The sequence below is a fragment of the Astyanax mexicanus genome, chromosome 11, assembly GCF_023375975.1.
Source record: "Astyanax mexicanus isolate ESR-SI-001 chromosome 11, AstMex3_surface, whole genome shotgun sequence".
NCBI classification, from domain to species: domain Eukaryota; kingdom Metazoa; phylum Chordata; class Actinopteri; order Characiformes; family Acestrorhamphidae; genus Astyanax; species Astyanax mexicanus.
This window is the reverse complement of record NC_064418.1, coordinates 29,384,784-29,401,425: the sequence shown is the minus strand read 5'-3', so window position 1 is coordinate 29,401,425 and position 16,642 is coordinate 29,384,784. Positions and strand designations below refer to the sequence as shown.

The following is a 16,642-nucleotide window of genomic DNA, read 5'->3' as shown; positions in this document are numbered from 1 at the left end:
GCTCAGATCCAGCTCCTCCCTCTGGACCCCTGGATCTGCAGTGACTCTCTCCCTGGGGCCTCCCCACTTTACATTCCTCTTCTGTCCAGTAACACAGTGTCCTAACAGATAGGGGACAAGATATGGGAATATCAGGGAGTTGCGCCTCTGTGTCCGACCACTGGGGGGCGCTAATCTAAGCCAGTTTTTACACCACCTGGCTATGTAGACTGCATACAGTAAATAAAAAATAAATAAATTGAAACGAATTTAAAACTAAACTTTTAATGTTGTTAGTGTGGAGGAGAAAAGCACAGAGGACTTTTACAGGTGTTTTAGTGGAGTTTTAGAGTTTTAAAGGAGCCCAGTGTAAAGGACTGTGTTTTTATTGTACTGGTGTAGTTCTAATGATGTGATTAATATTAATGTTACTGTGTGACCGGTTAATTATTATTTATATGTTTAGCGAACTATAAAACCGTTTCAGAGGTTAGACAGCTTGTTGTTGTGTTAGTCAGCAGTCTTTATATATCTCCACAGAGTGATTTATTCATTAGAAAAAATATGGAGCTAGCCATACCCGTCAAGTCTCCCGTTTTGGCCGGGAAACTACCGTATTTTACTCCTCTTTCCCGCTGTCCTCCCGTATTAGTATTTTCCCGTAAATTTCCCGTATTATATTAAAATAAAAAAATATATATTATTGAGGAGACAGGGAGCTGACTGCTCTGTGTCTCTTAACCAATCGTGCAGCCGGTTCAAGGAGAAAGTCCCGCCTTTCAGGAGAAACAGCCAATCAGCTTGCAAAGGAGGGTCAGTGTGGGGAAGCCACAGGCAGCTAGTCGGAGCAGCTGATGTTAAAACATATCTGGATATACAGCGATTTTTCTAAAAGAAAGGGAACGGTAGGCTAATCATGTAAACTGTGATGAGATTTTTCTGATAGCTGCTTAAAAATACTCGTCTCTGAAATAAAAAACACACAGATTAAACCTTTTAAAATAAAAAAAAATACAGCTTGAACTAGAAATGTTAAAAATTAACTAAACTGATCAGGGGTGGAGTGATCAAAAGATTCAGTTTGCAGAATTTGTGTACCCTTTGTTCAATTTTAAATCCATTAAATAAATAAAAAATATATTATAAAAAAAGAGTGCATTTATGCCAAAAAGACATGAAATCTTAACTTTTAAAAAAAATATTTGGAAAAGTGTTTTTAATTTGGCTGTATTAAAAGAATGACATATGTAGGAATGTCCGCAACATTTCAGATTCTGATAATCTGATAATTGTGTGTAAGTGGTTCACATGTCGTTATTTTAGATTTTTTTTGTAAACCTGTCTTAAAATGTAAGGGATACTGAACCTACATTGGGCTGGTGGGACAACTTTAAGCGGACAGAGGAAAATATCCCTTATTTTTTAATCTAAAATTTGACAGGTATGGAGCTAGCTTTTAGAAGCGCACTATTTTCTGGTCAGGGTGTAAAGAGGCTGTAAAGAGGCAGATTCCTACGTGCCTAGTCAGGAGCTCCTCATATTTAAATGGGTAAATTTCGTTAACCTTAGCTTACCTAATTATAATAACACATAACTAGAACTGCTGTATGTGTCAAATAACAGAGTTCGCCAGTAGCTAATATTTCTCAATACTTAAGTTTAAGTGATATTTTCTAAAAAAAAAAAAAAAAAAAACTGCAACAAAAAAGGAAAATTGGTCTTTAAGCTAACCTAAATGTATAAGCTAAGTTACCATAAACTAGCTAACCGAGCTAACCAGTTATGTAAGTTAGGTAAACTAGCTAGATTCAGACAGGCTCAATGTTTTAAACTTTTAAAGATTTGAAAATGTTACTGTAATACTGCTAAATGTTAATATAATACATAATATATAGTCACATAATAACACTAAAAAGACAACATTTATAGTTATGTTTCATTGCTCTGCAAAGACGGTAAAAATTGTTAATATTATTATATTGTTAATATTATTATTATTGTTATTATTATAAGTTTTCTCTTTTATCTAGCTTTTTTCCAGTGCAGCATCACTAGAGAGCCGGTGTGCTTGAAGGAAAGTGCCAGAAATTCAGCCCTGATACATCAGCCAGCAGATGCCTGTGTCAGCCAGCATCACAGTGTAAGTGCCATCTTTTATATGATGTGATGTTTTGAGGTTCCACTGAAACTGGTGGAAATGCAGGCTGGTTTGCTAAAAAAGCACCACGGTTCTTATAAGCCTGAAAAGAACTGGTCCAAGAACCAGAGTTCTTTTGGTGGAAAAGCGCTAACAGAACCGAGAGAGAAATTGTGCACCTCCAGTCTCCTGCTACTAATGGCAAAGCAGCATTACCCAGCATTTGAATTTGCAATCTTAACGTTTTGCAGGGTGAATATTTGCACTCTTTGTCTTCTTTTCAGATTATTTTCCATCATGTTTCTGGTGGGAATTTACAAGAAACTGCTGAGCATTTATAGAAGCAGATTTTTGAGTTTCAGTAACTTAGTTTGTTAAGGAAAACATGCTTGGAAAAAATAAAAATAAAAAAGCTGCAGACCATAGACTTGAGCCTGGTTATTTTTATTAACAGTGTTAATGCCACTATTCGCATGAGCCAGGAGTAAACACAGTTAATTTTATCAGAATGCCAAAATGAGAAAAAGACTAACCCTTACCACCTTACACAAAATGATTCAGATGATCGGGCAAATAGGGGTTAAGCCTAGTTGTAGATTGAGTCATTAATATTGCTTTCAATAGAAAATCTCCATTCAAAATGCTGTCTGGGAAACTGCCCCATAATGTTTGTGTTGAAGCTAGACTTTCTATACAGCCTTAAAGTCGTTATGGGAAGGTGATCAAATATTTTACATATCTTCACATTTGTGACTAGGGTTTGACTCAACAGACTCACAAGTTAAAATGTGCAGTCTGCAACGAATAGTATGACATATACTAAAATTTAAAGACCTGAGACTTGACTAAAGCACACACCCCAGATGCTTTAGACGTTCCTTAAATTCACACATCATTTGAGACTTGACTACGAATCACATACCAGAGAGTTGAGAATTTTCTCCCATTTGCACCCCTGAGAGAGAAGACTGCACTTGCTCTCTCTTCTCTGAGACTCTGAACTCGATCTATGCCTTGACTTATGCCTGCCCATATGTCTGCCCACTGTTTCACGGTGCCATTTTCTTAACCAATTTTTTTTTATGTCAGAATATCATTGCATGAGTCTTGCTAGAGTTGCCCCCCCTTATCTTAATTGTTTGGTGTTAATTGATTATCATAACGTGTATTTTTCTTGTCTTGATGTTCCAATAAAATGTTAAGTAATATCACAAGTCCTTAGTCTTTGTTAAAGCAAATTGTGATGTTAATGAGTATTCAATAAGTAAGCTTCACTGTTTCTGGTGTTTTCTCATAAATCTAAAGTAGAAGCATGATGAAAAATCCTCTTAAAAGAAAACTGATTGCAGTCTGACAGCAGTAGTGACCATTCAACATTCGAAGTATTTTCAGAATAATGATAATTTGTATTCAGATGTAGGAGAGCATTTTTAACTTTAAATTTTTGACTTTTAAAATATTTTTCTGAATCTTTTCAAGTCTTCTTGTGTATGGTTGACCTAAGATGCAGAGATGGAATATGCAACTCAGGCGCACCCCAGTACCAGACACAAGACTCATGCAGAAAAACAGCCAGCTGCTTCAGGTAATGTTTATATCAATCATGAGAAATATATAAAAATATGACCTTTTGAGCATTATTTCTGTTGCCATGGCTGGTTTGAGTCTTACTATGATGGCTGGTCTTCTAAAAACATCCAGTGAACAACAATTATGAAAATTCATTCTTAATGAGCGAGATCAACAGAGCACGCTCAGACTGGTTTGAGTTGACAAAGGTTGCGATAACAACAACAATAGAAAACCACGTCAGTTTCCTCTTTTATCTGACTGGAAAAATATAACTTGATCTCATGAATCTCATTTTCTGCAGAGGCACACATGGTAGGATCAGAATTTGGCAGCAACAGCATTAATCCATAGACCAAGTCTGTCTGGTGTTATGCAACTGTCCAGACTGATGGAGGTGGAGTAATGGTGTGGGGAATGTTTTGTTAGTACACTTTGGGCCTGCTAATATCAGCCAATCATCACTTGAATGCCATGGCCTATTAAAGCATTGTTACTAACCATGTGCATATATTCATAATCATGCCACAACCAGCCTTCCAAAGATAAAACATTCACAATACATTAGACAAAGCAAAAGGCATTTTAAACTGGTTTTATTAACTTAACAATAGGTTTTTTGTTCTATTGTGGCCTTCGCAGTGAAAATCACAAAAACAGTAGAACACTTTTCTGATGTGGTAGAACAGGAGATTTGTGAATTGTAAAAATGTTCCAAAAAAATGTACAGGACACAATCATGTCAACATAGACTGCAGTATCAAAGAAATGTCTCAAACATATTGTGCAATCCATGGAAAAAAATATTGCTGCTGTTGTTTTACAGAAAATATGGGCTTCTTAATAATTCAAATTGTAATACAGTACAAGTTCTTTATTTGTATAATTTATTACATTGTAGATTAATATTAAAGACTTAAAAACTATGACAGAACACATAGGTAGTAGTGTTTGGCACCTGACATAAAAAACAACCCAGGTTATTAAAAGCTCAGCACCTCTAGGAACTCCTTTAGGACAGTTGGTGAATCATTCCAGGTTCTACTTTATAAAGCCAACTGAGAAAATAATAATAAGAATGGTCAAAGTTGGCATCAAAGCAAAAAGCGCAACTGAATTTCTTTTTTGCTTTGTTTACTTCATGATAGCATACATGTTCCTGCATAGTTTTTCATGTCTTCAATATTAATATGCAATGAATAAAATCACAAAAATATATTAAATGAGAATGGGTTTGTTCCTTTTTTGACTGGTACTGTACAGTTATCAGTGACAACAACAACAAAAATTAGTTACGGTCCTTTTTGGATAATCAGTACTTTAATGAAGTGTGCTGCAGGTGGAATTTTATAAACAATACATACAACCATTCATACAACAGCTGAAGTGCAAAGGAACCATGGAAAGAAACTACTAACTCTTTGTTACGGTTGGGGTAGGTGTGGGATCCAAGTGCAGAGCAGATATGAATATATAAATGGATATATATTTATATATATTTATATACTTATAAGGATATAGTTCTATTTTGTATTATTTAGTTCTAGTTATTAATTAGGATAATAATTTTAAATGTGTTGTGCTTAAGTGAATGTTTCTCCAAGGAGACTGGAGAATGGGTGGGAAAAAAATCCCCCACAAGAGGTGTGGAAAAAAAGGCGGGAAACAGAACAAAGGAAATGCCACAAAATGGCTTGTGCCAACAAAAGACAGCTTTAAACTTCAAATAAACCAAACTAAAACACAACCAAACGTAGAACTGGCTGAGCGCCGCTCAGTCCTCTCTTTATGCTCTCTTTCAAGATATTTTCGTTTCTTTTCTTTCTGTGTGGCTCTCTTCACAGATCTCTTTCTTTCTTTTGAGACCACCTTTTTCTTTTCTTTTTTGTGTGGCTTTCTTTTGAGATCACCTTTTCTTTTATTTTCTTTTTGTGATGCTTGCTTTTCAGATCACTTTCCTTTTTTGAGATCACCTTTTTTTTATTCTTTTTTCTTTTCTTTTCTTTTCTTATACCCTCTAGTACCGACCACCCCTCAGTAAAGGTGCAACCATGAGGTCTGGTTTGACTGAGGTTTAAATAGGGTAGTGCACATGTGCAGCTGGTTGACGCTAATCACCGCCGGGGATGCTGGGAGTTGGAGATTTGGGATCCCACTCTACCATTTCTACCAGTCCCCCTGCTGGCAGCCCGCGGTGCAGCACTGCCTATCACACTTTTATCATAAAGAATAAGTTATATAGTAAAATTAGTGCCAAAACATATTGTTTAGATAATGTATTACCATTTGTATCATTTAAACTCACTGCTTGTGTATTATAATCATTTTGATATAGTAATATAGGGCTGCAACATATGGTTATTTTTTTATGATTATTAGTTGATTAGTCATTGATTATTTCTGCTATGTCTTTCGTCTCTACAAACGATAGAATCAGCTAAACATGATATTTTAAATGCATTTAAATGTTTAGATGATGTTTAAATGTGGTAGGTACTGATATTTAGTAAGTAAATATGTAATCTGTTGTATTTGGGCACTTTTGGAGACACAGACTTAGTTGAGTGTAAACTGTGTGAGTGAGCCATTTACCCACCTCCCATTGCGCTTCTGTCCAAAAGTTACAAATTAATGTTTAGTCGCCAATAAAATTTGTAGTCGACAATAAAATTTGTAGTCGACAAATTTAATTAATGGACATTGTTGATTATATCGACTAATTGTTGCAGCCCTAAAAACGAAAAAAAAAAAAAAACGAAGCAGCTGATCTTGAGTGTGCAATTCACAGTGCCTTGATGTTCCCAGCTACCCACCTTTGTCTGACTACTCCTCCACAAGTCAGTAGCAGACAACGTATCAGTTTTCTCCCCTATGCTGTTTAACAGGTGCCTCATAGGCAGTCACCTAATTTTATTGTTGTATTAATGTTTACTGGTATGTAGTGTAAATAATCTTTTCTGCTCTAGATGGCACAGAAGTTGAGCACATGGTGCCGACTTTACAAGGCTCTTGCTGTTAAGTTCTGGTGGCCACAGCAGAGGAGAATGTGTGCTGTGAAGAATTATGCACCCATATTTTTTGCTACTCTAGATAGTCAAACCGCAAAAGGTAAGAATGTCACCATTACAATTTTTTTTGATGATATATTATCCCACACTGTAAGCCCGGATTTTATTTCTAATTAAAAATGTATATTCAATGTACATAAATTATTAAGTTAGTCCATTACTGTCAAATGTAAGTATATTGTACTCATTTCAGCACGTGTTTAAACGTGTTAATAGTTTTTAGTTTAATAAACTAAACATTTTAAGTTTTTGAACTGATTGACTTAACTTTTTAAGTTATTTAACAGAAAAAAAACTTTTTTTTTGCATTTAAGCCCGCCCTTTTCCCAGCTTGCTGTTGGTGAGGCAGACTTATTTTTTTCGTGTTTAAGTAGCCATTTGTTCTCTTTCAAGCATTCGTTTCGGTGTCTCACTATGGGATACGCCCCTTCCGCGTATGCCTCAGAAGCTCTATTCCACTACGCCAGCCAATGAGGCTGGCTGACAGCTGTGACGCACAGCGTCACCTCCTCATTCAAAACCTTCTTCTCGCTTCACTCCAGAAGCCTCCACACACACACTCTCTCTTCTACAGGCCGCCTAAGCTAAACAGTCCACAGACGGAGTTAATACCTCCGTCGCCGGGCGCTTAGCGACTTTGAAGAGAAAGAGGATTTATTTAGGTCTTCACCATAGAACGAATATTTTCCTGTTTAGTCGGGTTGTCTCCAAACGACGGCTAAACGAACTAGCTAAGCTAACGAGCCAAGCTAAGCTAAACACCAAATTAGCTTTTAGCTATTAGCTCTCTGTGCTAACGGTGAAATAGATTGGCCACCACGCCGTCGTCCCCCGAATAGCGCAGTTTAGCACAAATTAGCACACCAGCTAATTGTTTGCAGCAATGCAGGCAGTGCCGAGTGGGGATAGTGAACCCGCACGGTCGTGTCCCTGCGGTAATAAAATATCTAGCAGGGACACGCACCACATATGCGCCGCTTGCCTCGGGCTGCGACACGCCCAGGCAGCGCTGAAAGATCCCGGTTCGTGTGATCACTGCGCGCGGTTCACTGTCAAAAGCCTACGCCGCAGGCTGGCACGCCAAGTCAGCCTGTCGAGCGGGGACCCGCTCATATCAGGCGATGCGAATCCGCCCAGTACACAGCAGGTCGCCATGCCCGCTGCATCATCCACTCCCGCGGGGTTAAGCTGGGGTGACCAGCTAGACACCCTCGCCCCCCTCCCCACTCTGCTGGACGCAGAAGAGGATGAGCTGGAGGGAGAAGAGGATGATTTGGACGCCGGATCCGAATTTCTCATCTCTGACGAGGATGATGAATTCAGTGATTCCCCGTTCCTCCCCTCCGCCCAGATGGCTACACTCCCATGTGCCATGGAGCTCACTGATGAATCGGGAGAGACACCACCCTCTCAGTTTCTGAATGTGGACCTCCAGGATGTGCTCAAGCGTGTAGCTGAAAAGCTGAACATCCCGTGGCCGGCCGTGCTAGCGGAGACCACTAAGTCACGCTACGAGGGAAAGAGATTGCCTAGGGCGAAGCGGGCAGCGAGACAGCTACTCCCCATATTTCCAGAGCTTATGGAGGAGTTAGCTACATGCTGGAAGGAGAAGCCCTTTACGGGAAAAACTCCTATCCAAGGAGCATCTGCTCTTGATCTGGAGGGTATGGAGAAAGAAGGCCTTCTTCGCATGCCTCCCATGGAGCCCCTGGTAGCAGCACACCTGCACCCCAGCCGCTCAGCAGTCTCCAGCCCCACGCTGCCCTCCAAAGCAGACCGCTTTCAGTCCAGCATGACCGATCGGGCTTATAAAGCGGTCGCCCTGTCTGTGAGAGCCCTTAACGCCATCTCCATGCTTACAGCCTACCAGGCTGAGCTGCAGGACGACACGTCAGCCACGCCAGGCTCACCTCAGTGGGAGGAGATTTGTGTGATTACGGATCTCTCCCTCCGTCTTCAGAGATGTGCGGTCCAAGCGGCAGGCAAAGCCTTGGCCACTATGGTTGTCCAGGAGAGAGGCAGGTGGCTGAACTTAGCGAATCTCTCAGACAGGGAGAAAGAGGCCATTCTGGATGCACCAGTTGTGCCCGGGGGCATCTTCGGCTCCGCTCTCGCACTGATGCAGAAGCGGTGCGAAGAAAAGAAAAGGGATGATGAAGCGCTCCAGCTGTGCCTACCCAGGAAATCACAGCCTGGCCCCTCACCCCCCCCTCGCTCTACTTTCACGCAGGCGGCGGCCCGTCCGACTGTCAGCTTTCGCATCCCCAAACGGCCGAAACCCCAGATGGACAAGCCGGGTCAAAGCGGAAGCGCTGAGAGTAAGGCTGCTTGGTCTAGGAAGCCCCAGCCACCCCCACAAGCTGCCCAGCCGCCCTCCAACCCACCTACGGGGATAGTGAGGAGGCAGAAGAAGTCAGCCTGATGGGTATCTGGCGCCAGGAGGGAGCCAATCTACCCCCCGTTTAGCTGGCTCCCCTCCCCAATGTTCAGGCGGAACGCAGTTCCAGCGCTCCCGTATGTTCCGTGTGCCAAACATGCCCAGTTCGCACACCAAGCACACCCTCACTCATTGTAGCAATGATGTGTTAAATAAAGCGAAGTGTTTCTGTGTTTTATGCTTGTCATATGTTATGAGTCAAAATAAAACACAAAATGTTGCAAAACATAAAATGCTTAGAACAAAAGCTTCAGAAAGTTTCCCTGCTTTCTGGGCTAGAAAGCATCACACACGCTATCCTGACGCGGCCGTGTCGCGCATGCGCAGTGGACGGCAGTTGCAGTTGCACTCCGTTTCCGCTAGAGGGCGCGAACGCCCCATAGCTGAACAACGGGAGCACATGCGTCTTATCTCGCGAGGTGCTCAGAGCAAAGCGAAATGTCTGCAGGCTGCAGTTCGACATTCGGCCTCCCCGTTTCAGGGGTCTTGTTCATTCTCCAGCCCCAGGGGAATCGGCTCACATTCTTTAGGGGGAAATTTCCCAATTACTGAAGGAAAGAGCAATGAGAGTAGCATCACCCAGACAAGTTCGGGGCATGTTCTACTCCCGGTTCTTACTAGTGAGACCTATTTTGCATTTACATGCTCTAAACAATCATTTACGGACACGCACGTTCAAAATGATAGTTTATTTAGCTCTGCTGAAGCTTATATTCCCACCTTTGGGCATGATGGCCTCAGCTATAGACGGTGTCCCTCTGGACCGATGGTTCATGAGGGAGTTTCAGCGCTGAGTGGCCTCGCTCAGGTTGGACCAGTTACGGCACATGCGCTAGAAAGTAAAAATTACCCGAACGGCTTTGTGTCAGTGGAAGCGCGAGCGCTTCCTAACACAGGGTGTCCCTATGCGCACAGTGCATGCCAGACAAGTAGTGACAACAGATTTGTCTGTTTGGGGGGGCATGCACGAAGAGAGGACAGTGGATGGCAGGTGGAATCACCGGCAGCTATATATGCACATAAACTGTCCGTAGATGCTGGCGGTTCAGCTAACACTCAGACTTTTTCTCCCTGTTCTAAAGAGATGCCGCGTTCTCGTGAGGACAGAGAGTACGGCAGCAGCGGTGTATGTCAGTCGCCAGGCAGGGCTGCGTTCCCATCCGGTACGCACGCTGGCACGCAGACTGATTTTATGGAGCAGTGTCTAACAGATTTCGTAGCGTTACGGGAGAGTAACGCTGGATCTGTTTGCGTCACTAGTGAATGCGTAGTGCCCTCTGTTTTACTCGCCGCACAATCGGAGTGCCACTCTGGGGGTCGGCGCTTATCCACGCGAATGGATGCGCACACTGTTTTACGCGTGCCCACTGATAACGTTAATCTCCCCAACTCTAGCCAGAGTAAGAGAGAGAGGTCTGACTGTAGTCTTAGGGGTTCCACATGGGCCGGACAAGCATTGGCTGACGGCAGTCACGCAGCTTCTCCAGGGCAACCACTGGCCCCTCCCACTGCGCAGGTATCTACTGACTTAGGCAGGGGGGGGGATGTTTCATCCACACCCGGAGCGCCTAGTCCTTTAGGTCTGACCCGTGAGTGGTTTAACTTAAGTGCAACAGGCTTACCGCCTAATGTTATTAAAACCATTCAGAGTGCGAGGGCCCCCTCCACTAGGTCCCTCTATGGATACAAGTGGGGGGTGTTTGAACAGTGGTGTTCAGATAAACTTGAAACTCCGTTTCAATGTTCTGTGGGGATTATACTGTCTTTCCTCCAAGACCTGATTGATAAAGGCAGGTCTTTCTCCACAGTTAAGGTTTACCTCGCAGCTATTGCTTCGTGCCATGTGGGATTTGAAGGGAAAACAGTGGGACAGCATCCTTTAGTGTGCCGCTTTATGAAGGGGGCACGGCGGTTGCTACCAGTCTCCAAACCCTTGTCTCCATCTTGGGATTTGTCATTGGTGCTTGAAGCCTTGTCGGCAGCACCTTTTGAACCTCTGGACCAGGTAGACTTTAAGATCCTGTCTTTTAAGACAGCACTCTTGTTAGCCTTGGCCTCAGCTAAACGCGTGAGTGAGATACATGCATTTTCTGTGCACTCCTCATGTATGCAGTTTTCGCAGGGGGATACAAAGATATGTTTGCGTCCAAACCCTGTTTTTATTCCCAAAGTCATTCAGCCTTGTCTCCCTTTGGAGCTGCAGGCATTTTATCCACCGCCTTTTACCTCACATAACCAGCAGCGGTTAAATGCACTATGTCCTGTGCGAGCGCTGCGTATCTATGTGGATAAATCTAAAAGCTTTAGGAAGAGTGATCAGCTTTTCGTATCTTGGGCTAAGCCGTACACAGGGAGAGCTATTACTAAACAAAGACTATCGCACTGGATTTCAGAAGCGATCGCTTTGGCATACACCAGTAAGGGGCTAGCAGTCCCGCCTGGCATCCGGGCACACTCCACGAGAGGCATAGCGACCTCATGGGCGGTCTTTAGTGGCCTTTCTATTCAGGAGGTGTGTGCAGCGGCGAGCTGGTCCTCGCCTCATACGTTCACCAGATTTTATAAACTGGACATAACAGCACCTACTATAGCACATGCGGTGCTGAGCGCCGGCTCGGGGAACACTCAGTCTCCACTGTGAGGCTTAGCTGGTTGACAGTGTGTTCAGGCAGGCTTGTCTGACAATACGGGAGTTAGGATATCCCATAGTGAGACACCAAAACGAATGCTTGAAAGAGAACTTTAGGTTACTTGCGTAACCCCGGTTCTCTGATAGCATGAGTGAGGTGTCTCACCAGACCACCCTCCTTGCAGCGTGAAGCGAGGAAGAGGTGTGCCTGTTTTTTGAATGAGGAGGTGACGCTGTGCCACCGTATTATATACGGGGGGTGGGAGCACGAGCGTCACAGCTGTCAGCCAGCCTCATTGGCTGGCGTAGTGGAATAGAGCTTCTGAGGCATACGCGGAAGGGGCGTATCCCATAGTGAGACACCTCACTCATGCTATCAGAGAACCGGGGTTACGCAAGTAACCTAAAGTTTTGTGACCACATTTTCACCTGCTGCTTTTCCTCTGATCCTGCTCTTCTACCAACCCTGCCATTTGGTAAGTGTTTACTTTACATCACAATAATACAATTCTAGTTTTACTTATTTGTTGCCTTTAGGCTAAATCACATGAGCCAATGGAGGATACAAATTAATTGCATTTAGACTGTCCGACACGCAGGCTCAGCTACACAGACAGCGGCAGCTGTGACTGGTCCGCTGAGCTGCCCACATTTTCCCGCCTTGCAGTTTAGACTGCAGAGGCACGGAGGACGCAAAGTATAAACCCGCTTCGCAGCTCAGGCCACTCGCGCAGGGTACTCTGTGGGCAACGCGTTGCCTCGACGCAAAAGTAAACAGCCTTCAGCACATTTTTTACAACACGGTCAACTCTCGTACTTCGGGACAGATACCAGCCCCGGGGGGTTCTATTCGAAGGTAAAACAGTCTAATAAGTCCAGTTTGCTCACACGGACGCCAAAGGTTTTAGAACAGAGTAATATAATTTAAAGAAACGCATTTTCAACTGCCCTGTTAAACCCAGAGGGAGCATCTGGTTAGCATTAGCCAAGCTAGCACACTGCTAGCTCTGCTCACCACGCCTCCGTTACATTCGTCCGACCGCCTCCTTTAGCTCCACGAGCTCCGCCCGCCGGCTCCGCGAGCTCCGCCCGCCGGCTCCGCGAGCTTCTCCCGCCGGCTCCGTGAGCCCATCGGCTCCGCGAGCTCCGCCCGCCGGCTCCGCGAGCTTCTCTCGTCGGCTCCGCGAGCTTCTCCCGTCGGCTCCGCGAGCTCCGCCCGTCGGCTCCGCGAGCTTCTCCCGTCGGCTCCGCCCGTCGGCTCCGCGAGCTTCTCCCGCCGGCTCCGCGCACTAATGCTACCACTGCTACACCCAGTCCTCGAAAACTTCACTGAAACTCACCCTTATAACGCTGTACTTCAGCGGAGTGGCTTTACTGCGCCTTATAACCTGACTGGTAGAATTCATACATAAGGCGCACCTGATTATAAGACGCACTATCGTTTTTTGGGGGAAAATAAAAGGACTTTAGCTGGCTAATCTCTCCTAGCTAGTTAAGTAACTACATATTCATATGTCTAAGAAACCTTTGTTTGACTAACTTCTGTCGCAAGTATATACAATTCTAGAAGGAAGCTTGTTTAGCTAAATGTAGTTATGATTTTATGTTCAGTGTAATAATCTCAAAATGCTGAGTAATATAATTATAGTGTTGTTAAACTAGCTTTTTCTTGGTTCTTTGTTACAGTGTGTTGCCAGCCAAAAGGAGAGATGCTCTGGAAGTACCACTGAACCAACATGCCTCAGGTGCCTCTGTCTTCGGGGGCTACCAGTCGTCTTGGGGGATGATCCTTCTGCCTTCTTTAAAACATCCTCTGACTCGTACAGCGGGACTCCAGTAGGACTCCTCTGTGTTGATCAGGAACAGCCTCAGCTCAACCCATCCAAAGTGGGGATCATCTTGGAGGGCGATGGTGATGGAGGACCTAGCCAACTTACCACAGGCCTACTGTCTTCTTTTTGGCTTGATCTATGCTCTGCACCTGGACTACCCTAAGGTCATGAAAAACAGTTTCTGCTTCATTCAACAGGTAATGCTCAAGCTGGGTAGTCGTGAGCTGCCACCCAAAATTCAGACTTTAAAAAATAAGCTTGCTTATTTGGACATGTCACTGCATGCAAACTTGACATACAAATAATGTTTTAAAGTCTAAACGTTTTAATTGAATTGTAAGAACTTTTGTTTAGAAAACATATTTTAGAAAATTTTCGAATTTTACGCACTTTGCTACATGAAAGAATTTCACATGTTACTGCTTGAGAACATAAGCAATGTACTATTGTACTGTCAAGTTAGTTGGTTACATTTTAAGAGGTGTTTTTGAGGTAAATATGTCCATTGTGTTCATAAATGTATATTCCAGTTTTTAAATGAACACTTTTGCAAGAACGTTACAAGAGATATGCCTGTTGTATTTCATGTTAATATATTGAAATTGAAATAAAACACAAATAATGTAATTGTTGGTCTCTTTTTTTCCATGAATATTTATACAAATATTTAAGTAAAGTTTAATAAAAAAGAAAAGTAAGAAGAAATCAATTTTTTGTTTACTTGTAACTCAAGATACTAAGTAGAATTGTTGGGCAAATGAATTGGTGTAACAAAAACAAAAGAGTTAAATCAACTTTCCATTTAGTTGTATTAACTTGATGTTTTAAGTTATGTTAACTTAAGTTTTCATTGCCCATTACTTAACTTTTTGAAGGCAACCGGTTTCCTCAAATTTTTTAAGTAAACTCAACTTATCCGGGCTTACAGTGCAGAAATTATAACAATCAACTGTTATAATCATTTTAAGACTATTTTATGCAAAGGATAAAATTATAAAATAATAGCATAATAAAGGAAGTTGTAATTACAAAGTATATTTAGTAATTGGACTATGACAATGTTTAAATGAAGAAATAAAATCATACATATACGTTTCTGACATATAAATTATGTAGGTTAATATATCCTTAGCTAAGTAACAATGGGCAACATTAAGGTCAGCAAAAATGATTGAGGTCATGTCGATATATTGTACGATGAGTTCATAATGTAACTATAATGACAGGTGTTCCTGAAGGTCAACAGCATGCTCACAATATGACTATTGATTTGTAAAGGTCATACATTGTTAACACACTCATCATACTCTGTATGTTCTGTATGGGTCCTCTGTGGAGATTGTTAAGAGCACCAAGTTCCTTGGTGTCCACTTAGCAGATAACCTCACCTGGACCCTGAACACCAGCTCTACAGCCAAGAAAGCCCAGCAGCGTCTCTACTTCCTCCGGAAGCTGAGAAAGGCCCATCTCCCTCCACCCATCCTCACACTCTTCTATAGAGGGACCATTGAGAGCATCCTGAGCAGCTGCTTCACTGCCTGGTTTGGGACCTGCACCGTCTCTGACCGCAAGACCCTCCAGCGTATTGTGAGGACAGCTGAGAGGATCATCGGCGTCTCTCTCCCCTCCATCACGGACATTTACACCACCCGCAGCATCCGCAAAGCAACCAGTATTGTGAATGACCCCACCCATCCCTCACACGAACTGTTCTCCCTCCTGCCTTCCAGCACGACCAGATTCATTCTGCAACAGCTTCTACCCCCAAGCCATCAGACTCCTCAACTGCAGAGACTGAACTGATGTTTTTTCTGTACATGCACACACACTCTTACCCCACTTACCCCAGAAAATGGAAAGCACTAAAAACCCTACTACCTCACTGGACTCTATTGCACACTGTGAAATAGAGGTAATTACTGCCTCACTGGTCTTTTTTGCACACTGCATAATTTGCACACTGTCTTGTTATTTATTATTCTTTGTCTGTATTGTGTTGTGTTGTCTGTCTGCACTTTTTGTACTGTTGCACTTATTGTTTTGTCTACACTGTGTTTATGTGCACCATGGTCCCTGGAGGAACGTTGTTTCGTTTCACTGTGTACTCTGTATATAGCTGAAATGACAATGAAAACCACTTTGACTTTGACTTTGATGTTCAAATGGTTGTGGACACTGCTTCTAATGAATGCATTCATCAAAGGTATCACTTTATAAAAAGGGAAAATCAGCTGATGCAACAAATGACGCTTACATACAGATTTATAAAAGTACACAAGATATAAACAAAATTTTTAATACAAAATAAAACGGAGAAACTAAAGGCAAAATTAAGTGGTTTTATATATATATATATATATATATATATATATATATAAAACCACAACTAATATATATATATATATATATATATATATATATATATATATATATATATATATTAGTTGTGTCAATAGATAAATAGATAGATACATTTTTAATCAGATGAATTACTACAATATTCTGGGTTAACTATGATTAATCACACTTGTTCTTTTTAAGATGCAAGTGTTTATAGTGGATATTTAAATGTAAATAATAGAACAATGGTAAGAAATGTAAAATGCAATTATATTTATATAAGTGGTGTCAATTAACAAACTAGTATAAACTTGAGGGGAGATAAAGCCAACGTGGGGTGTTAAAGAATTCTCATCTCAGTTTGGTTATTAGAATTTCTAAGTTAGTACTTAGTTTGCTAAATATATAATGGTGTTTTTACACCTGTAGTTGGTGTCTCTCATGTTTCTCTCATTTTTCTGTATATTTAATGTAAATGTATAAATGCACTTTCTTAACGCTTGAACAAATTAAAAAGTTTTTCTAGTTTAATATTGGCCCAGAGTAAGTGAGTGAAAGGCAACCAGCTTAAACCAATAGGTCCTTCAACAGCCAACAAAGTATAGATCAGTTCTTCATTAAGGCAGTATGAAAACATATCTATATTTTGAG

The 16,642-nt window shown here is 42.1% G+C and overlaps 1 protein-coding gene and 1 long non-coding RNA gene across 2 annotated transcripts; both read left to right on the top strand.

Annotated features, from left to right (window-relative positions):
• The first annotated feature begins 1,931 nt into the window (after positions 1 to 1,931).
• Positions 1,932 to 7,130, top strand: LOC111194917 (uncharacterized). The gene is made up of 3 exons (XR_007441309.1): positions 1,932 to 2,119; positions 3,596 to 3,701; positions 6,652 to 7,130. It is a non-coding gene; the product is annotated as an uncharacterized LOC111194917 (long non-coding RNA).
• A 2,225-nt stretch (positions 7,131 to 9,355) lies between these two features.
• On the top strand, positions 9,356 to 11,893 carry LOC125805033 (uncharacterized). The gene has a single exon (XM_049485371.1). It carries the CDS (start codon positions 9,384 to 9,386, stop codon positions 11,829 to 11,831), a length of 2,448 nt encoding a protein of 815 aa, XP_049341328.1. The 5' UTR covers positions 9,356 to 9,383; the 3' UTR covers positions 11,832 to 11,893.
• The last annotated feature ends 4,749 nt before the right edge of the window (positions 11,894 to 16,642 follow it).

What these genes read in the sequence shown, in the direction of transcription:
- LOC125805033 (XM_049485371.1), top strand. Translation starts at nt 9,384, where the DNA reads ATGAGTCAAAATAAAACACAAAATGTTGCAAAACATAAAATGCTTAGA.